Source organism: Nannospalax galili, unplaced genomic scaffold (genome assembly GCF_000622305.1).
Source record: "Nannospalax galili isolate Female #2095 unplaced genomic scaffold, S.galili_v1.0 scaffold1055, whole genome shotgun sequence".
Lineage (NCBI taxonomy): Eukaryota > Metazoa > Chordata > Mammalia > Rodentia > Spalacidae > Nannospalax > Nannospalax galili.
In genome coordinates this window covers 282,632-305,074 of record NW_008337140.1, presented here as the reverse complement: position 1 = coordinate 305,074, position 22,443 = coordinate 282,632, and the positions used below count along the sequence as shown (strand labels likewise).

The 22,443-nt window shown below is 48.9% G+C and overlaps 1 protein-coding gene across 2 annotated transcripts in view; it reads left to right on the top strand.

Moving 5' to 3' along the window:
• The window catches only part of Kiaa0319l (KIAA0319 like), a 116,287-nt gene extending 99,593 nt beyond the window's left edge, over positions 1-16,694 (top strand). The window contains exons 13-21 of one of the 2 annotated variants that reach the window (XM_008832108.2): positions 2,032-2,180; positions 3,198-3,349; positions 3,677-3,815; positions 5,243-5,402; positions 8,681-8,823; positions 9,550-9,672; positions 10,207-10,297; positions 11,522-11,613; positions 15,467-16,694. In XM_008832108.2, coding sequence (XP_008830330.1) covers positions 2,032-2,180; positions 3,198-3,349; positions 3,677-3,815; positions 5,243-5,402; positions 8,681-8,823; positions 9,550-9,672; positions 10,207-10,297; positions 11,522-11,613; positions 15,467-15,654 — 1,237 coding nt within the window. In that variant the 3' untranslated portion in view covers positions 15,655-16,694. Of the gene's footprint in view, positions 1-2,031; positions 2,181-3,197; positions 3,350-3,676; positions 3,816-5,242; positions 5,403-8,680; positions 8,824-9,549; positions 9,673-10,206; positions 10,298-10,794; positions 10,892-11,521; positions 11,614-15,466 lie in introns of those variants that run through there. The other variant, XM_029563121.1, reaches the window with a different exon arrangement.
• The last annotated feature ends 5,749 nt before the right edge of the window (positions 16,695-22,443 follow it).

The following is a 22,443-nucleotide window of genomic DNA, read 5'->3' as shown; positions in this document are numbered from 1 at the left end:
CTGTCTCAGTCTTTGGGGAGCACACTGTCTCTGTCTTTGGGGCGCACACTGTCTCTGTCTTTGGGGAGCACACTGTCTCAGTCTTTGGGGCACACACTGTCTCAGTCTTTGGGGAGCACACTGTCTCAGTCTTTGGGGCACACACTGTCTCAGTCTTTGGGGAGCACACTGTCTCAGTCTTTGGGGCACACACTGTCTCAGTCTTTGGGGAGCACACTGTCTCAGTCTTTGGGGCACACACTGTCTCAGTCTTTGGGGAGCACACTGTCTCAGTCTTTGGGGCACACACTGTCTCAGTCTTTGGGGAGCACACTGTCTCAGTCTTTGGGGCACACACTGTCTCAGTCTTTGGGGAGCACACTGTCTCAGTCTTTGGGGAGCACACTGTCTCAGTCTTTGGGGAGCACACTGTCTCAGTCTTTGGGGAGCACACTGTCTCTGTCTTTGGGGTGCATACTGTCTCTGTCTTTGGGGAGCACACTCCTTCAGCTTGATGTGTTGTCTTCATCATGCTTATTGAAGACAGATCTGATGAACCCAGGTTCTAGCCATGTGCAGCAGATAGTGCTTAGCAGAACTTCCTGGGTGAGACTGTTGCACAAGAGCCTACTGGGGTCAGGGGCAAATTTCAAATGCAGAACAAAGCAAAGCAGAGTCTGGAGCTGGCAGCTTCCTCTGGTTGTCCTTAGTTGGAAGGAAGTGTGGGCGTGTAGGGCTCTGGCTCTGTGCAGCCCTTGCCTGGGTGCTGGCCTGCTGCAGGCTGCTGTGACAGGGAGGGAAGGCAGGATGTGGGTGTCCTGGTGCTCTGTGGTGCTGTCCAGGAGCTGGAGGGAGCTCTGCTACTAGAGCTGGGAGAAGAAAGTTTGTTCCAAGAGCCCATTCCTGACTTCATCAGGAGGGATTTGGGCATGTGATTAAGGAATGCTTTTTGCAGGGCTGGAGAGATGGCTCAGTGGTTAAGAGCCCTGACTGCTCTTGCAGAGGACCCAGGTTTGATTCCTAGTGGCTAACAACTGTCTGTAATTCCAGATCCAGGGGCTCTGACAGCCTCTTCTGGCCTCCACAGGCCCCGCACGACACAGGTGCACTTACATACGTGCAGGCAGTATGCTCATATACATAAAATAAAAATAATAACTTTTTTTTAGGGGCTGGAGAGATGGCTCAGCAGTTAAGAATGCTGACCATTCTTGCAGAAGACCTGGGTTCAAATCCCAGCACCCACATGGCAGCTAACAACTATCTGTAACTCCAGCTCCAGGGGATCCAACAGTCTCTTCTGACCTCTGCAGGCATTGCACGACACGGGTGCACTTACCTACATGCAGGCAATACACGCATACACATAAAATAAAAATAATAAAAAAAAATTAAAAATAATAAAATATTTTTAAAATGTTTTTTGCTTCTTTGCTGGCAAGAGCAAATCAATTGCTGGGCCAGAAATGCTTTTCAGAGATATCTCTTAAATTATCTTTTATAAAATATGTCATTTATTATTTTTATTTTATGTGTACAAATGTCTTGCCTGCATGTAGGTGGGTGTACCCATGTCATTCAGTGCTTGAGGAGGTCAGAAGAGGACATCAGATCCCCTGGAGCTGAAGTTATAGTCAGTTGTTAGCTGCCGTGTGGGTGCTGGGAATTGAACCTGGGTCTTCTGCAGGAGCAGCCAGTGCTTTTAACCACTGAGCCATCTCTCTATCTCTTAAATTATCTTTTTGCTTTGGATAAATTTCTTTTATAAATTAGAACAACAAAGAATTCAAATGTTCTAGAAGCTCCTATAAAAGGTAAGCCTAGATGTGTTTGAAAGCCAGCAAGTGGAATTTTCTGACCAGCAGGTAGCCTTTGTTTTGGGGACAAGTGATAACTTTGTCCAAATAGAATATTTTTAAACATGTCCTGTCAAAGTGTAGAAAACAACTGTTCTTGTCTTAGCTGAGGCAATAATTGTTCCTTCTTGCTGTGCCAGGGACAGGAGAGTAGCAGACAGGTACAGCTCCTCCCTCTGATTACTCTCTTGTCTAGGGGGCCCGACGGGGTACAGCTGGAGAATGCTAACGGCAGTGTTGCTACTGTGACCGGGCTGCAGGTGGGGACCTATGTGTTCACCTTGACTGTCAAAGATGAGAGGAACCTGCAAAGCCAGAGCTCTGTGAATGTCATCGTCAAAGCAGGTACAGTCCTGTTTGGGTGTGTGCAGCAGCCCTGTGGATCTGATAGCTGAGAACCCCGCGTGTCTTATTTAGTGCAGGGTTGACTAGAGAGAAGCAGGGAAGCAGGTTGAGGTGAGGGCAGCTGTTACTTTCTTTTCTAAAACAACCTTTAATTAGAGTAACTGTAAGGTAAATTTTAAGCTCTTGCCTTCCTCCCTTCCTTTCCTTCTTTCCTTCCTTCCTCTCCCCCCCCTTCCTTCCCCCCCTTCTCGCCCCCCCCCCCTCTGTTTGCTTCCTTCCTGGGCTTCCTTCTCAGATGAATAGGGAAAGAACTAAAGGATTTGTTTATGCATTTTGGTTTTGCCTCTGTGCTGCTGAGACCGGGGTTCCTGTGGCTCTTCTGCTAGCTACAGTGACACCTGCTGGCAGGCGCTAGAACAACTGTACTGCACTGCAGTTTCTGTGCTCACCCTTCCACCTTGCCTGCTTTGCTTGCGGAGGGACTGGGGAGGACTTGGATTGGAAGAGGCCATGAGCTGATAGTAGAAAAACCACCAGATCTGTGGTGATGTCCTGAGAGCATTGTGCTGACTAAATACTGAGTTCCACCTGGCAACCCAAGCTTCTAGCAGACAGGCTCAGAGAGGTCGCTCCCCAGGGAAGGCATGAAAAAGAAGCTGGAAAGCAGCATTTTAAAGGAGGATCTGTGATGTCAGCAGCTGGATGGCACCTGAGCCTCAGGCTTTGAGCTCCTCTGCCTCATTCCCGGTCGCCACATTCCTTTAAAGCAGAGAAGTGCTTCTTTTCCCAAGGCTGCTACAGAACCACAGGAGAAAACTGCTTGTCCACTGTGTGGTGTCAGGAGACAGCAGGTGGCACTGCAGCAGCCTCCTGGCCCCAGTGCCTTCAGGTCTGGACAAGTGTTAAAACAGCTCTCCGTGAAGATGGGCTCAAAGTTTAGTTCCTGAGAAGCTTCAGGAAGCAGCACTCTTACTTTTGCAGAATGTCATATTGTTTCAATGATGTTTCTTTGGTTAGAGATAAACAAACCACCAATAGCCAAGATAACCGGGAATGTGGCAATTACCTTACCCACGAACACAGCAGAGCTGGATGGCTCCAAGTCCTGGGACGACAAGGGGATAGTCAGCTACCTGTGGACTCGTGATGAGGCCAGCCCAGCTGCAGGGGTGAGTGGGCCAGGAGGGGAGTGCTGTAGAAGGTCAGAGTAGTATGTAAATGACCAGAGAGAGCTTACAGTGTGTCTTAACCAAATGGCCCCTTGTATCAAACCTAGACTGTGCTCTGAAGTACAGAGGCTTAAATGCCTTACTCTGGGTCATTCTGCAAGCTAGCATGACACAGGGGCTTCTATCCCTTGATCCTAGGGCTATGGGGGGCAGTGCTGTGACTGATGGATCAGGAAATGCCCAGAGCACTTTACGGCACAGGCAGCAGCTAACTCCAGGAAAGAAACGCTGTTTGTTCCAGCACAGCCATGTCATTCAACCCCACAGGAGGTGCTGAATCACTCTGACCATCACCCTGTCCTCTTCCTTTCCAACCTGGTTGAGGGAACCTACACATTTCATCTGAAAGTGACGGATGCAAAGGGTGAGAGTGACACAGATCGGACCACCGTGGAGGTGAAACCTGGTGAGCATCTTACCCATCTCAGACTGTTGGACCTCCATCCTGAGATGCCTTCTCTTTAGCGTGGACATAGCCAGACAGTAGGGCCACCTTTATAGAAAATGTAGGAATCCTAAGCTGAGTAGTCCCAGAGACTGCCGGTGTCCCGCCTTCCCACGCAGTAGCACAGATCTACCCCCTATTCTTACTAAACAGAAATCAAACCTCAGAGAGGGTGGGGCCTGCTCAGCATCACATAGCAGTTGTGTCAGAACCAGGCCTTTATGCCTCAGGTCAGCACTTTCTCCTCTGCACATGCCTGAGGAGATCAGACTCAGGGTGCCATGGGAATCCAAGCACAGGAATAGCTTGAGTCACGATGTCTCACCAGCACCCAGATGCAGAAAACAATTTATTTTTGTAAGTTGAGCCCCAGGCTTTATCTGACAACCCAGGGAATATAAAATAACTGGTGTCCTATACATTTATCAGATTTTCAGACATAAAATACCCTTAAATAGAACCATGTTTTTGTTTTCCTTAGAGGCTAATTTGATAGGAGGAGCTGAGTCTGGAGGTGGACAGAGCGAGGTGGTCCCTGAACTTTTGATGAGAAAGGCTTAATGCCAAGCCTGCTCTTAGTCCAGGCTAAGCTCAGGCATGGCTATTTACAGTGGGAAGGGCTTATGGAAGGTCTTCTTGTCCTTGTCCTGCCTCTAGGAAGGACAGTAGCTGAGACACACACGGTCTCTTTTGTGTTCAAAACCAGGCTACAGATAGTGTACCAGCGGTGTAGACCTTCCATCACAGCCTGGAAATGGTGCATCCAAGGCCGTGAGTCAGGGTTTCTGAACGATCCATTGTGACTTCTAGATATGGGCCAGTAAGGATGATCACATCCAGGTTCTAGAGGTGTGAACGGTGCAGCTCGGAGGTTGTGCTAAGGAAATCATTGCTTCTTGGCTACCTGGGCTTTCTCTCTGTTTGCTGCATTGACACCTAAAGGGATAGATGCATTTACACCCCTGATAAGAAGGTTGGGAGCGACATTTTCCCTCACATATTTATAGATAAAGTACAATCAATCCCCGAAAGTCAGGTGGGAGTCAGGAGAGGCTGTTGACACCCCCGTTAGCCTGAGAGCTTGGTGGTGCCCATCAGACAGGGCTTTTAAAAGACTGGCATGTCCGTCCTCCCTGTTCTTCCACTAAGCATGGTGCCTCCTAGTGTTGACCTCACCCCCAGCACTTGTATGACACTTCCCAGGGTGGTGAAACACTTTTCAAGCCAGCCCCTGATTGTCTTATCAGGGGTTCACTACTGACCCTTCTCACTTGAAGGAGGTCTGAACGCTGTCACCACTTCTCTCCTGTGCCAGAGCAAGCACACAATGACAAGTCTGTTTTAATTCTTCTACTCCTGAAGTCATGACTGATCCACGTGCTTTCCAGATCCCAGGAAAAACAACCTGGTGGAGATCATCTTGGATGTCAACGTCAGTCAGCTAACTGAGAGGCTGAAGGGGATGTTCATCCGCCAGATTGGGGTCCTTCTGGGGGTGCTGGATTCTGACATCATTGTGCAAAAGATTCAGCCATACACGGAGCAGAGGTAGCTGGGCAACGAGTGCGGGGAGTAAAAATTCTGGGGGCCCCCTGGGCTTCTCAGCTGAGCAGTAGTGGAGCTAGATGGTGAAGGGTGGGCGCTCTGACCAGGAAACACAAGTCTGTCTCCAGTGTTCCTGTTCCTGCTGTGCAGGCCTTATGCCTGCACTCAACCCTTAGCACAGCTCTGAGTACTAGGTCCAAGAAGGTCGTTTCCTTTTGTAAGCCTGGAAGGGAGATAACAAGTAAGCCTCACCTGGGTGCAGAGCAGTGTGACACACTGTGTGACCTTAGGGAAACAACCAGGGTAGTTAATTCTTCCAAGAGAGCTGGAGGAGGAAAGACGTTCCAGGAGTAACACTGACCTTGCCCAGCATAGGAGAGCTAGGAGGACGTTCAGAAGGCAGGAGGGTTTTTTCTGGAAGGTATTTGGCACAGAGTTCAGTGGTCCCAGGATGTGATCAAAGGTAAGGTTAGTGGAGACTGAGGATTTACATTAATCTAAAGAGTTTAGTTTGGTAGTTTGTGTCGAAGGACTCAGGCAAGTTTAAGAAATTCCACATTTTGACTTTTCAAAAAAGTAAGATAGTAGTGTAGAGGGTAAACTAAATTAGGAAGGTGGTTAGGGAGCTTCTGGGTGGTCCAGCAATGAGCTGAGACCCCTGAGTTATGAAAAGGAGCTAGATGGTCCTTCATGATGAAGGTGAGTGAGGCTGTTAGTCTGCAGGGCTGGACGGATGATTCAGGTAGGAGCTGAGTTTAGGGAAAAAGAAGAAACTCATTTGACTATTGAGTTAGGGGTGACTTTTTTTTGAGACAGGATCTCATGTAGCCCACGCTGGATTTGAACTCTTGAACCTCTTGCTCCCCCAACCTTCTGAAAACTAGGATTATAGGGGCAACTTGGGGGTAGAAGGAAACATCAAAAATCAGGAGCCAAAGCCATAGATAGATGAGTGACACTGGGGCATGTCAAGAGGATTTAAGGAAAAGATATTTAAGGAAATAGGCAGAGGAAGTGGCAGAGAGAAAAAGCAAAACTCCAAAGTGGAAAGAATCTCAGGGAGGGAGAAGGGAAGGCTGCTGGCAGTCAGGCATGGCTTAGTGGTGGCATGGCCAGTGGCTTCAGACGTTGCCGGGCCAGTGGTGGCATGAGAACGGGAAAGGAGCAGGTTGCATGGTCTGAGGACACAGAAGTGTCAGAGGCTGGTGCTGGAAGGAATGTGAGGGTAGGAAAAAGATGTTCCTTTTAAAGATAGGCCACGGGTGAGCCTTTGTAGCTCCTGGGGGAAGGTGCCAGGGGAAAAGGAGGTGGTGAGGGCTGAGGTGACTGATGGAGGCAGGTCTGGGGAACTGACTGTAGTAGAGGTTGGGAACTCTGATAGTGCTGGTGGTACTGGTCCTGTTTTATCTGTTTGAGCAGGGACAGGAAGATGCTTCCCAAGGAAAAGCATGAGGAGAGGGATGACAGCTGGCAGCAGCTCCGGGGTGGTGCTTACCTCAAGCAGTACTGGGGTCATATCGAGTGGAAGCATGAGGGGCTAGCAGTGGTTCCTTCCCATCTTCATACAGCAGTCAGCTGGAGCTTTTATGACCAACCGGGCCCAAGCCTCATCCAGAGAGATTGTGACTCAGTTGGCGTGAGACCTTGGGCACTTGCAGTGTGCAGGCTCCAGGGAATCTGATGATTAAACTCTTTTCTTTCTTTCTTTTTTTTTTGGTCTTTTTGAAACAGGGTCTCCCTATAGTCCCAGCTGGCCTGGAACTCACTATGTAGACCAGGCTGGCCTTGAACTTACCACACCCAGCTAAACTCCTCTTAAAAAGGTCAGGTGTGGGGCACACACTTTTAATCCCAGCACTTGGGAGGCAGAGGCAGGCAGATCTCTGTGAAGTCTATGTAACAAGTTCCAGGCTAGCCCATGCTACATAATGAGACCCTGCCTCAAAACAGGAAAACAAACAAATAAACAGCTGTGCTGGCAGCGGGCGTAGGGCTGGGCCAATGGCTGCTTGCATTGATCCCATGCTGGGAATTAATTGGGGAGAACGAAGATGAAGCAGCAGGTGGGGCAGGAAGAAGAGAGGTGCATCTGGCTTGCCCTTGGTTCTGGTTGGAACAGGATGGGCAGAGGCGAGGATTTCAGGAGGATCTTGTGTTTGGAGGGAGGTGCTATACTACAAGAGCAAGCAGGGCCTGGCCCCCAGCAGGCCATACCAGTGTGAGCCCTGGGAACTGTGCAAGCTCCTTTACCTGGATCTGTGTACCACCTGCGAATTCTATTGCTGGATTTATAGCATTGATGTTGAGGGTAAATAAGATAATGTGGGCTGGCAAGATGGCTCAGTGGGTAAAGGCACTTGTTGCCAAGCCTGACAACCTGTGTTCTATCCCTAGAACCCACATGGTTGAAGGAGAGAACTGACTCCTACAAGGCCAGGGCATTTTTTAAAGACTTTAAAATATTTTATTTATTATTTTTATTTTATGTGTATAAGTGTATTGCCTGGATGTGTGTAACTACACCCATGTTGTACAATGTCTGAGGAGGTCAAAAGAAGGCATCAGATCCACTGAAAGTGGTGTTATAGACAGTTGTTAGCTGCCATGTAAGTGCTGGGAATTGAACCCAGGTCCTTTGCAAGAGCAGTTGGTGCTCTTAACCACTGAACTATCTCTCCAGTCCCCAGACCAGGGCATTTATTTATTTATTTATTTATTTATTGTCTTTTTGAGACAGAGTCTCCCTGTAGCCTCAGCTGGTCTGGAGCTTGCTAAGTAGACCAGATTGGCCTTGAACTCACAGAGATCCACCTGCCTCTGCCTCCTGAATGCTGGGATTAAAGGCATGTGCCACTGTGCCCAGCTAGGGCATTATTGAAAGTAAAAGCTTAGCTGGGCACATCTTTAATCCTAGCACTCGGGAGGCAGAGGCAGGTAGATATCGGATCTCTTTGCGATCAAGGCCAGCCTGGTCTACATAACGAGTTCCAGGCCCAGCTAGGGCTACAGAAAAACTGTGTCTCAAAAAAAAAAAAAAGTAAAAATTTTAGAATCAGATGTAACAGGATGGGGACCGGCTCTGCCATAATTAACTATGTGACCTTGGGCAAGTAACTCAACTCCTCTGATCCCATGTTGCCCTCTTTTGTGCTGGCTTGCTTGTGACAGTGCATGTAACGTGCTGAGTATAGCGTCTGGTACAGACAGATGGTATTTAGTGGATACAGCTACTGCTGTGACTCCCTCCAGCTCACTCTACTGTCTGTCACCTGTCTCTGCAGCACCAAGATGGTATTCTTTGTTCAGAATGAGCCTCCCCACCAGCTCTTCAAAGGCCATGAGGTGGCAGCGATGCTCAGGAGTGAGCTAAGGAAGCAAAAGGCCGACTTCCTGATATTTGGAGCCCTGGAAATCAACACTGTCAGTGAGTAGTCTGAGAAGTTGGACCTCACAGCTGGCCTTCTAGGCCTGTCACCTGAGCACAGCCTTCTGTCACTTACTGGGAAGAGGCCATTCACCCAGGGCTTCTTAGCAACCAGAGCCCACAGATCCCTGATGGTACTCCGGGGTGCTGTGGGAATGAATGGAAAAATACATCTTTATTTTCTCTGAACTTGTCTGGAAATTCATGATCACCGTCAGTTCTGAAGGGAGGCAGAACTCATGACTTTGAGGCAAAGGAAATCATGGATGATTTCGTATAGCATTGCATGGCAAAATAGCACTTTTGCCTCCACTACTTCAAAATTGCAGTCATTGTTTGACTCGCTGCAGTTCTTCTTCCTCAGTGTTTTAATAAAGACACACAACATGTCTTATTTCAAAACTTTGCGTTCTTAAATATTTTGAAACTACACTCAGTGTGGCAATATCTATGTATTGTATTTCTGCAGCTGCATTGCTCTGAGGAGGTGAGACAAGCCAGATTGAGATTCTCAGTACAGAGAACAAAGAGGCTTTTGGGGCTGTTTGACTTGCACACTGTCTCATGAAGTGCTGCTGTGCAGGCCCTCAGATTGGGTCTCCAGGAAGCTTCTCCACTGAGCTCTAAGCAGTGGGACTTTAGTCTTCATGAGGCCTGGATGCTGGATGCTGGTTGTCACCTGGGCCCTGGCGACATTTGACTTTCCCTATCTTCTGCCACTTTCAGCATGTCAGCTGAACTGTTCTGACCATGGCCACTGTGACTCGTTCACCAAGCGCTGTGTCTGTGACCCTTTTTGGATGGAGAATTTCATCAAGGTGCAGCTGAGGGATGGAGACAGCAACTGTGGTGAGTGTGTGGCCCTGTGCCAGCCAGCTAGGCTGGAGTGTGGAGCTGTGCTGCGGGGGCAGGTGTTGGTGTTTAAGACAGACAATCAGGCGAGCAGAAGAACTCTGTGTATTTTGTGTTTGCAGAGGACCTTCCTTCCTTCCTTCACACATGCTGAAGGTTAGCAGAGGGCTCTGGAGCAGTCATATCAGTAGAGCCTGGCTTAAGTCAGAGTAGCTGCATGTTGCAGCCTAAATCCCACATGCTGCCAGTAGGCCTCTTGTCTGTTTGGAGAGCCTGCATTGCTGGGCCTCATGGAAGCCCACATCCTGTCCTACAGCTCTGTGTCCCTGCACACGGCAGAGCCCTCTTGGAGCAGAGCCTGGGGCATGGATGTTTCAGAAGCATGCAAGCTTTACTGTCTGTTAACTCATGGTCCTGGGGTGCCTAGGCACATTCCTGGCCACTGTGAAGCCACCTTGTTCTGTGTGGGGCAGCTCACACCTGCTTTCTGGTGTCTCCCTTGCGTCCTCACCATTTTGATTTTCTTTGCAGAGTGGAGCGTACTGTATGTTATCATCGCAACCTTCGTCATTGTTGTTGCTTTGGGAATCCTGTCTTGGACTGTGATCTGTTGTTGCAAGAGGTGAGATGAATTCTCTTTTGAAATATATTTGTCATAGAACTTTTCCTCAGTAAGGTATTTGGTACCTTCTCTGTGGAAGGATTGGGTTCAGATCTCTAGTCAGTGTTAGTGGGGTTTTGCCCAGCCAAGTCCTGTGCAGGAAAGTTCTCACTCCCAATACTCAGCAGAGCAGAAGCACAGCCTTACAGTCAAGTGGTGTCACTGCAAAGATTTGCAGGATGGGAACCATGTGGAAGTGTGGGCTGGATCACAGCCAGGTGCATTGCCACTGACTTTCCATGTCCCAGCCTTACACCTGAATATAGTTTTCACACAGTTATAGGCTGAAGTTCATGGTGATTGATTGGTTGTCCTAGTGTTTGGTTTTTTAGCTTGAGTCTTCCTAGCTAGGTATACACTATTTCATGGTTAGATTTATTGTATTTTTAAAATTTTTATTTATTATTTTTATTTTATGTGTATGAATATATTGTACCTGTGTGGTGCAATGTCTGCAGAGATCAGAAGAAGGTGGTGTTGGATCCCCTGGAACTGGAGTTACAGACAGTTGTTAGTCACCATGTGGGTGCTGGGAATTGAATCTGGGCCTCTTCAATAACAGCCAGTGCTTTTGACCACTGAGCCATGTTTCTAGCCCCATATGTTTTTCATTGCTAAGTATGATTTCTGGATTAGGGCATAGCTCGGTGGTGGAATACTTGCCTAGTATGTGCAAGGCTCTTGGTTCAGTCACCAGCACCCCTGAGAACACAGGGTTTCTGGGTTTATTACGTGCCGTAATAACATTTAGAAGGTACTGTCTTTCCTACACCCCCCACAGCCTTCTGCTATTTTATGAATAAAGAAACTCGAACTTAGGATAGTTATACCCTGTTTGAGAACACAGCTTGAGGCAAGACTGGGATTGAACCTGCAGTATTACCTCATATAAAATTTAGAAAATTAAGAGGAGTTTCAAAAGTCCCCACCAGCCTGAGTCAGCCCCCGGAGCAGCTCCATGGCTGCGGTGCTTCCTCCTCTCAGGCCCTCCAGCAGAGCCCACCCCAAAGTGGTCACGGGCCTCTTGCCTTGCTCTCCCAGGTAGTGAGGAACAAACCTTAGTTAGCACCTTCCCTAGCTGAGAAGCAAGGAAAGACACCTATGCAGCCCCAAGGTGGCCCCATACTCCTGAGCCTCACAGACAGAACCTCTTTCCTCAGCAGAGTTGGGGGTTATATTTTTTAGGCAAAAAGGAAAACCCAAGAGGAAAAGCAGGTACAAGATCCTGGATGCCACAGATCAGGAAAGCCTGGAGCTGAAGCCAACGTCCCGAGCAGGTAGGGCCCTAGGAGCTGGAGCTCCCAGAGGAGCCGCCATCACTATTCAGTCCCTGGGGCCTCGGCATCTTGTTCTCTTGTATGAAGATGAGGGTGGAAGTTGCCCGAGCTGTCAGGAGCCACATGAGGGGCTGACTGGGGGTTCTTTCCACTCGGTGGAGGGGCCACCCACCACCTTTGCCCAATCTCTCAGGTTGCTCCCTGGATTGGAGCTGCTTCCCAAGCTGCCTGCTGTGATCAGGGTCAGCAGTCTCAGTCCCTTATGCCTAAGAAAGTTCCCTTTCCAGACAGAGGCCAGGTCAGAGCCTTCTTTCCTACCAGCCTCCTCACCATTTCTAAGCCCTTTGCTGAAAAACTGTTTTTACAGAAAGCATTTATTAAACACCCTCCTGCTTAAAGCTTTGCTTTAGGGGAGACAGTGGGGAAGAGAGGCCCAAGACACTTTGCCCTCAGAGAACTTGAGTCTGGAGGGGGAGAAGTTGCAGCTGCAGAGAGTGGGCATTCACAGGCAGCTGGGCTCTGCACCTAGGCAGCTCCATTGTGAGCACTGGGAGCCCCACGTGAACCTGGGTATCGGCAGTGGCCAGAACATTCCCCACAAGACCAAGAACAAATCAGTGCAGCTTGCTTCCACAGAGTGGCTGATGGGGTCCTTATCACTTTACTCTGGCCATATTTTCCTTCCTGAAAAATTTCCATGACTTGCTATTTTCAGCCTGAAAAGTTGCAACTTTGGATTGGGCTGTGTAACCTCTGTGAGCTCTCTGTGTCAGTTTACTCTTCAAGGGTCTTCCTTCTGCTGAACTCCACCTTTTCTGAGCAAGTTCTGCTGGCCGTTATGTCCGGAACTCGTTCTTCTCCTTCCTTGACCCTCCCAGAGTCACATTCACAACTGTATAGAATCTGACTGTGAAGTTTAAAAAAATCAGTTTTTAAATTTTTATTTTTATGGGTATGAATAATGCATGTGTGTAAGTGCACCTGTGCATGCAGTAGTCTCAGAAACCAGAAGGAGGCATCGGATCCCCTGGGACTCAGTTACAGGTAGTTGCTAGCCACCATGTGGGTGCTGGGAACCGAACCTGGGTCCTCTGCAAGAGCAGTGAGTGCTCTTAACCACTGAGCCATCTCTCCAGCCCTGGGAAAAGTCTTAACACTTAGGGCTGGCAGGATATCTCAATGGTAAAGGCATTGCCATCAAGCCTGGCAGGCTGAGTGCAATCCTTAAGACCCACATGGGGCAGGAGAGAACCAATTCCTCTAACTTGTCCTCTGACCTCTGCACCATAGTATGCGTTATGTACGTGTGCACAAACTAAATAAATAAAATATAATTTTAAAAAACGTAAAAAGAGTAACACCTAAGCTGGATTCGAAGGAAGAGTAGTCGGAGGTGTAGACTGCAGGCCACAGTGTTGCAGGCAGAGGGAGAAGTGGTAAGGCTGTGCAGCTGGAAGGGCAGAGGGTATCTGGGGAGGTGGACAACATGACATGCTGGGCAGTCCAGCCATGGTGAGTGGCCTGGGACTGGGTGGTTGAGCAGGCTGTTCCAGGAGCAGTGGGTGCTGTGAAGGGGATACAGAACTGACTGTCTGTCCTGGTGGTAACAAGAAGTGATGCCCTCAGAGTGCTGCTTGAGGAAGTCGGCCTGGTAGCAATGTCCAGTAGGCTGAAAGGGAGAGGCTGCAGGTAAGGAGGCCAATAGAGACTCTGCAGTGGTCTCGGAGGTGACAGTAGCTCAAACACATTGTAACAGCAGGCAGGGGGCAGGCAGGGCAAGGCTGGCTCCTAGCCAAGAGGCAGAGGATAGTGCTGTTGGGCAGAATCAGGACATCTGGTGCAGGGGCTGTTGGGCAATGGAAGAATTAAAGTGAACCCAGCACATCAGTCAGGACTGGAACATGGAATTCTGCCTGCCAGTAAAGATCAGTACCTCAAAAGTGGGTCATAGCCTTGCCCAAGGAGAGACCCAGGATCCTAAGATGAGCTGTTGAGGAGGAAGGGTCCTGTGGGGGAGGGGTAAGGGGCACATCCATATTTGCTGCTGCAAAACCATCAGATTTAATGATTACTCTGGAGACGTTAGCAGCAGTTGAGTGTGTCTGCAAAGGAGCACGAAGCTCATCTGGATGGCAGGATATGAAGAAACATGCCCTAGGGATTTAAAAGCCCTTTTCAAAGTCGAGCCACGAAGAAAACTTGAGGAGAAGCTGGAAGCCCAGGACAGCAGGCAGAGATGCCAGGCCTGGTGGAGGAGGGGTTCCTGGAGGAGTGGGGCGTGGCATGGAGGGGAGCTGCTACAAGGGGGCAGGATGCAGATGCTGTCTCCTGAGGCAGAGGAGAGGCAGAGGTGCTGCACTAAGCTGGGCAGAGCCATGGGGGGGTGCTCTGCGGGGCACTGCCTTCAGCAGCTCTGGTTTGGGGATCTGCTTGTTCTGCTCTTCTGCTGCCCTCCCTCCCTCCCTGTTACAGTAGATTGACCCAAATCAAATGACCTTCTCTTTTACCCACAAAAGTGGCAGTTCTCTGTGGTGCAACCTAATTGGAAATTGCCACCTTCACAGGGGAGCAATACTGGAAATCAGTCTCCAGGTCCTCTCTGTGCTCCCTTCCAGTCAGTACCCCCCAAGTTTATTTGCAGTCTTGGAGTTCTGTGAATGGCATTGCACACTGGCCCCTTTCACCCAGCATCCTATTCCCATATTCCTACAGCAGCCCACTCATTTGCTCTGCGGTAGAGTTTCCATTATGCAACCACACTTAGTGATAAATGTCACTTATTGACCATTTAGACTGCTGATGGACAACTGTGCTCTTTCCAGCGAGTGCTGTGAACAGTCTTGTCTGTGTCTTTTGGTGCACATATGTATGAATTTCTGTTAGGTGCAGACTTAGAAAGGGAATTGTTGAGTCTGAGGGACTACAGATTTGTGTTGTTTTTACTGATCGTATGTGTCCCCATGCATACTTGTCATGCACCCACATGGTGGCTATGAACCATCCTTAACATCAGTTCTAGGGGGAATCCGAAGCCGCCTTCTGACCTCCGCGGCACTGCACAACTCGGGTGCACTCACATACATGCAGGCAATACACTCATACACATAAAATAAAAAAAAAAATTTATGTGTAAGCACATGAATCTGTGTGAGTTTATGTGCGCTTATGTGTAGTGCCAATGGAGGCCGAAAAAGGGAATTGGATCCTTTGGAGCTAGAGTTACAGATGGTTGTGAGCTAACATGTAGGCGCTAGGAACCAAACTCAGGTTCTCTGTAAGAGCAGCCAGTACTCTCAACCACTGAACCATCTCTCCAGCCTCAAGTGCTTCTTAAGGGTGCGTTCTCAGGAGCCAGCTGCTTGGGACTCTCTGAGAGTTCCACTTCAGTTGGGCTGTCCCACCTCCGGTACCCCTGCAGTGGAGGCAGAGCAGATGGAGAGCCCACGGGGCACAGGCCTACATCCGCACACTGTCATGGTCTCGGTGTCTGTGCCTCGGGACAGGAGATGGCCAGAGAGCATTCTCCAGGGCCTGAGTTCCCTGTGCTTTTCTGCCTCCCTCCTCCCTCCACCCTGTCCACAAAGGAACCTGAGGAAATATTCTTTATCTAAAAGGGAAGAGAATGCCATTGGGACAACAGCTAAAGCTCAAGGCCCAGCAGGAGAGCCCAGGTCTGATCTTCAGGCTGTGCTTTGTGACTTCTTCCCATGGACTGTTCTAGAAAGCCCCAGACCTCCTTCTACCTCTCCTACCCCAGCCTAGAGAGAAGCATCTCAAGGCCAGGATGACTGTGGTTTCTGCTGAGGCCTGGGAAGGTTGTTTCTTAATGCTGAGGGTGCTTGTCTTCCTACAGGTGTCAAACACAAAGGCCCCATGCTGAGTAGCAGCCTGATGCACTCTGAGTCGGAGCTGGACAGCGATGATGCCATCTTCACATGGCCAGACCGGGAGAAGGGCAAACTCCTGCATGGTCAGAATGGATCCGTGCCCAATGGACAAACCCCGCTGAAGGCCAGGAGCCCACGGGAGGAGATCTTGTAGCCCTTTGGTCTGTCTCCTTAGGACAGGCCTCAGTGCCAGGGCCCAGAGCACCTCCAGGCTGGTTCCCTACTACCAGGTCTGCGGGCAGCTACTCTCCCAGCATGTGCTGGTCACTCCATCCCAACAGCCCCTTCAGAACTGTTGGTACTTGAATCTACAGACACTCTAGGAACCGCTGAATGAAGCTGTGAATGAAGGTTTCTCTTTAAACCTGTCTGGTAGCCCCCCAAATATCCTCAGCTCAGGGCCTCCTTTTTGCACACACCTCCCTGCCCGCTGCCTGAGCGCCAGCCCCTAGCCTCTCAGCTGTGTTGTAGCAGTGCTGCTGGGTCCAGAGCACACATGGCAAGGCCTGCTGTTTCCCCTGCATCTGGCACAGAACCAAGTGCCACCAGTCTCCTGGCACGAGGGGCCTAGCGGGGGCTGGGGGTGTGTTCTCTGTTTGCCTCTGGGACAGTGCATACCCTGACTAAGCCAAAAGGAATCCTTGCCCACTACTGATGCTGTGGTGGTAATGCGGAAATGCCTGGCCCCTTAGCACTAGAGCTGGCTTGTGTACTGGCTGCATCAGGGATGTGAGGGGCCTCCTGGCTGCTGGGGACATGTGTCAGCAGCTGGGCTGGATGCAGTGGTTTCCCCTTCATCTGACCAGCACCTGCTGCTTCCAGGCTCAGGCCACTACTTGTGTCTTGAGAGACAGCCACAGATTAGAATGCTGTGAAATCAAGAGTGCACGTGTGACTGTTCCATTGTGTCCTTCGCCTACCCCTTCATCCGTCTATAGTGTCCCTTGCATGTGTGAATGTTGAGTGTGTGTGCATCAGTTCCTCATAGGGCTCTTGGCTGCTCACAAGGCAGTTCTGATTTGGAGACTCTCAGCTCCTGGGATGACATCTGAATCCCTCTTACCCTGTCACCAGCTCCTCAGCCACAGTGTCTGTCAGCTGAGGAATGGGGAGTAACTTTTTTAAGAGGACTTACAATTTCTACTACTGCACTACTGTCTGTTGTGAGATGATTAAACATGCTATTTAATTGTGTGCCTGCCTACCACATAGTGTGATTTCATGCTATATCCCTGACCTGTGTGCAAGGTCCACCCCTGGTGTAGATATGCAAGGTTGTCACTGCTGGGCCTGCCTCCAGCGCATGTAGCTGCTGGTACTGGGATCCAGAGTACCAGGTGGATGACCACCTGCTGGCCGTGGCTGCCCTATGACTTTGACCTTTTGTTACACAAAAATGACTTATGGGGGCACAGAGTGTCTGATAGTCCAGGATATCACTGCAAGACTTTTTGGCCAGTTATTCCCTTTTGGGTGGGTTCCCAGGTCAGCTGGTGTTGGCCACATTCCCAAGTACACTCATTCTCTTTTGTAAACTGCTGGGATGTGGAAGAGGGTCAGGCTCCTAAGATAACACAGTCCCTATACACAAAGTCCAACTGTGTAGGTGGAGTGGTGGCCCCACATTTTGGCCCAAAAGCTAAGGTAGGAGATGAAATGCTGACGTGGATGGGAACAGACCCATCCACTCAGACCCAGCAGAGCCCAGTCGGTGCTGCTCAAATCGTCAGCTTGAAAGGGCTTTCAAAGTCTGGGGTTCTGACTTTAAGTCCAGGTGGGGTCATGAGAATTTGCCACAATGGTGCTACTGACCTTGGGCCCATGTCGACAAGAGCCATCGGGTGAAACATGCACTCAAGACCACAGGCAGGAGGCTGCATGTCCCACTCAGAATGCACATGAGGAACATTCAGAGCAGGGTGTGTTCCAGCTGCCAAAGGGGTACACGCCAAGCAAGGGGCCAGACTTGCTGCCCAAACATGGCCACAGCAGGCAGGCTCAGGAGCAGAGGGCACTTGGGAAAAGAGAAAACAGAGGGAAAAAAAAGCAAACCCAATGCTGTCCTTCCGGCCTAGTGTTCGACTACACCTAGAACACTGTCACATCCCATCTTGTCTACTGGTGAGGGTTCTTAGGGACAGACTACCAGAGCTCCAGCCCTCTTGCTGCCCCACAGCAGCCTTTTTTGAAGTAGTGCTCATCTCAGGAGTGTAGAAGACCCTGCTTGACCGAACATATCTTGGGTGAACACTCCTCTGCTCTCACCAAGGGACTCGGGCTTTCGGTTTCTAAATGGCCAGGAAAAAAGCTAAGTCTCCAAGAGGCTACAATACATGGAAAGCCACCGCTCTGTTGGGGAGAGGTAAGGTAGACACTCACCTCAGGTCTCCCCATGGTCCTCAGGTCACCCCTGAGAGTCAGGAGCTGAAGGGTCCTCACCTGCACTGAGAGGTGCTGAAATCAGGAGCCTGAGCCCACGAAATGGGTTTGAGGACACAAGGCAACCCAACTCCTTTACAGACTCTGTTTTGGGGACCCTATTGTTCCTTGTCAAACCAGGTATCATCCAAAACAAATATGTTATTTCATAGATCCTGCGGACTACAGCAATTACGAACAACCAGTCTGGAGAATGATTTCTAACAGCCGTTTTTAGCTTTGAATGAGTGATTTTATATATACATATATATATCAAACATACATGTGTATGTACATATGTACCTGTACATGATGACTAGGGATATAGCAAGGAAAAGTCAAAAAATAAATAGCGAGTAGCAGAGTGAATAGCAACAGCAAAACATCCCCAATTCAAGCGCTCACAGCAGCAGAGACTGGAGTACCACGATTAAGAGCAACGGTAACACCATGTCCAGTGCTCACAACATTCAGCAGAAACAGACAGGGAAGCGGAGGCAGTTAGCTGGAGTTTCTGATGAACCATAGTCTCCATGGATGAGTTTTTCATGGCCTAACTCTCCCGGTTGGTTTCTCCTGGTTGTGAGAGCCCAAAAATGTGCTCTTCCCGCTGCCTCTATCTACCTGCTATCTGTTACTTTTGGTTGCTGTGTACTTAATACTAACTCACTCACTCAAAACAGAAAGACACGGCTACTGTGAATCATTCTCCAGATTCTTGAAACACTGAGCCACTACTGTTAACACCTTCCACTTAGTCCCTAGCCCCTGATTTGGGGCTGGTACCAGGGGTGTGTGTCCGATGTTGAGGACTAAGCTGTGGTTGTCCATGCTTGTCTCCCACATCAACCTGGACAGTGTGTGCCCAAAACTCACCCTCACTGATCAGGTCTGGCATTAGAGGGCACTGGAAATATGACTGGTTACCCATCATGGAAGATCAGGACTTAACCAGCCATTTAGCAAATCCTCAACAAAGATACACATTACCTCTGCCAACAACCATGCCCTGCTCCCACTTTCCTGGAAATATTTCATTTTTTCCTCACATCTAACTAGGCAATACTTTCTTGTATGTTGACATTGGTAGCTCTCACTCTGGCTACTAGTGCTATTCAGTAAGAATCACTGGGGAACTTTTAAAAACTAAAGCAGCCAGGCATGGTGGTGCACACCTTTAGTCCCAGCACTTGGGAGGCAGAAGCAGGTGGATTGCTCAGAGTTCAAGGCCAGCCTGGTCTACATAGTGAGTTCCAGGCCAACTGGCTACAGGGAGACCCTGCTGTCAAGACCAAAAAAAAAAAAAAGAGCAGTGAAGCCTGGAATCTCTACCCTGGGGTTATATTGGTTTCAAAACTCTTAACCTTTTCTTAATTCCTCAGGTAATCTGTAGTCATACTATCCCTGGAAGAGAGGAAAAACAGCCCTCAGCAGCTCAGCTTCAAAAGACTTACCAATGGGGGAAGGCGCCCAGGATCTCCCAGTCAGCTCAGACAAAGAATGTGAGGTTGGGCGTGGCAAAGCTCAGCTCTGGCCAAATCCCATTCCTTGTCCAGGGCATATAGCTTGTCTTCTTTGCACAACACAGGTATCTTCAACCCTGACCCACTGCTGACTTCCCTCACAGTCCTCTCTCTGACCAGCATCAGGGGTACTCAGGGATGCTGCAGCCACAGACGGGTAGCAGGAACCTGGTACCAAAGCACTATTTAGAATAACTGCCCCACCGGAGTAGCCACTGATTGTTGTGACTGACTGAAATAAACTGTTAGCCAAGGTTGTTTCCTTTTCCTCTCTAGAAAGAGCTAGTGTTAAGATGTTAGGGCCCTAGCTTCACTTCTGTCAGGCTTCCACAGGCCCAAGAAGCTACCAGGCTTGGTTGTAGCCTCTGCCCAGACATTCACAAGAGGCCAGTCTACAGAATGACAGGCTAGAAGGCACACTAAGGTCTGTGCAAAGCTCCAGGTCACATGCTGTTTTATATTCTGTTGTTAGAGACAGGTCTCCCTGTAGCATTAGCTGGCCTGAAACTTGCTATGTAGATCAGGCTAGCCTCAATCTCAGCAGTGCACCTGTCTCTGCCTCTGAGTGCTGGGCCTGACGGCACACACCATTACACCTGGCTTTGAATTGGTACCTCCGACCCTCCATTACATATGGACCTTAAACAGATGAATGTATATTGTGTGTGTTGGGGGCTTCAGGAGACAAAGTGAGCAAAAGACTGAGACTGAAATCCCTGGATCTCTTGTATGAAAGACATCCCCTGCCTGCTGAGGGGATATCTCACCTGTTTTTTAAATGTCCTGTTGTTCAGAAACACCTGCTTTCAAATCCTCATTTCTGTGATCTTACATAGGATGAATTCAGTGCAAAATGTGTTTAAACTGGATGTTTAATTGGCTACATTTGTTTTCAACTGCAAATACAGCTGTAGGAAGCCATTATCTTTGGGATCTACCAATAATCACCATACCAGAACCTTTTACCTTTCCCGGAACCCAGTGCTCTTCATAAGAATGTCAGCAAATACCCAGAATCCCCCTAGGCGCCTGATCTAAGACCAGAGCCCCCAAAGGAGAGATGAATCAGGAACAGCATGGTTTCATGGTTTTTCTTGCATTATTTAGATAGCTAAAGTACTCAGACTGCCACGCCTCCTCTCCTATTGGTGCAGGCTGAGCCTTTCCCAGGCCTTTTCAGGTTTATTTGAGATCCATATCTTCTATGCCATTTTATGCTCTGTCTAGCACACAAACCTTTAATTTCAAATGGCTGGAACACTACACTCTGACCTTTCAGAACAGACAACATCTCAGGGAAACTTGGTGAGGTGGGAGAGTCAACACTAATGTTTAAACTTCCTGTTCTCTTCCAAGGCAACAAAACACGAGTCTCAGTAGTCTCAGATGAGGGATCCGACCAAGCCATCCATAAGCACCCACTAGTAGACAGTAGAGAAATCCAGGAACAGTAAACACGGCTGCTTTCAGGAGAGACAAGTGCACACTAGTTTACTCCTACCAAGCTGTTGCTCTGAAAGCATGAAGCAATTTTAAAGATGGTCTTTGGGAATATTAAATACCAGACTCTTATTTGGAAAAGCACTGTATACTTCAGTATTTCAAAAGCACCAATGTGAGCTTACCCATTGTTATATCCTTGGTCCAACCCAAGGGGCTGGAATGCAGTTCAGACTGTGCCCACAACAGACAAGAGAACCTGGCAAGAGGCCTGGTAGCAGGCCCAGTAGCATAGGGGCCAACAAGATGGCAGTCTCAGGATGTGAAGATGTGGCACTTTCAAAGGAAAGGAAGATGATGAGGGGCTGGTTACTGGCCACTGTGTGCGTAAAATTTAAACTACTGGCTAGTAACAGGCAAGAATTGTGACTGAATTTAAAGCTATGTAAGGTCTTTCCATAGGAGAAAGCTTATTTTAGGATTTCAGTCAGGTTTTCATGTTATAAATACTGAGAAAGCAACTAAATATTCAGAACTAGAACATATAATAGCATCTAAACCAGTGGGGGGAAGGGGGAGGATCATATCAATCAACCCATCAGAAAGCAAGAATGGACCCAGGTATAGTGGTGCACACCTGTAAGCCCAGCACACAGGAGGCTGAGGTAGAAGGGCCACCCCAAATTTGAGGCCAGGCTGGGATAGGTAGATTCTACCTCAAAACAAAACAGAAAGCAGGAACGGGGTAGAGGAAGTTATTAAAAAAATCTCACTGGGGGTCTTGGGAGACACAAGCAGTCACCACAGCCAGGCATGGCGGCTCAGGTCGGTAATCTCAGCATTTGGGAAGATGAAACAAGGCTGCTGTGAGGTGAAGCCAGATTTCAGGCCTTCAGTAAATGAGCCCCATCTCACAGCCCACCTCCCAATACCACCATTTAATAATCGTAAATCTCTCCAAACAAGACACCTAAAATATAAGACTGAAAATACAAAATCAGTGTGTCTTTGTTTCCTATTAAAATAATGAAATAGTTACCAATTCCCTTCAGAGTTACTACCAAAAACTAAACTGAAATAAAAACTAAACAATCAAGATTTTGCTAAATCTTGTGGGAATCCGAGACTGACAGTTTCCGTACCTGGAAGATACGAATGAATGTGATGCCTGCTCTTACAAGTGGACAAGGCCAATCCATCTAGCTGCCGACAGCAGGCTGTCTCAAGAGAGCTGAAGGCTCTGCAGGGATAGACTCAAGAGGGCTAGTCATGAAGTCTACAACTCAGCCTGCTGCTGTGCTGCGCTTCCCAAAAGATCAGCTGCAGGGAGAGCGGTCAATGGCAACTGAGATGCCTGGAGGCCAGGTCAGTAGAGAGCCTGGCTTTGGTCCTCCACCAGTAAAGACTACCAGACAGCTGGTGCAGCTCACTCACGTGGCACAAGTGTGACAAGTGAAGAGACACGATCCAAATTAGGAATTCAAAAGTAATTACAAGGATGGGGGCACATCCCTATAATTGGGGGCTGCAGGCAGAAGAATCAGAAGTTCAAGGTTATCCTC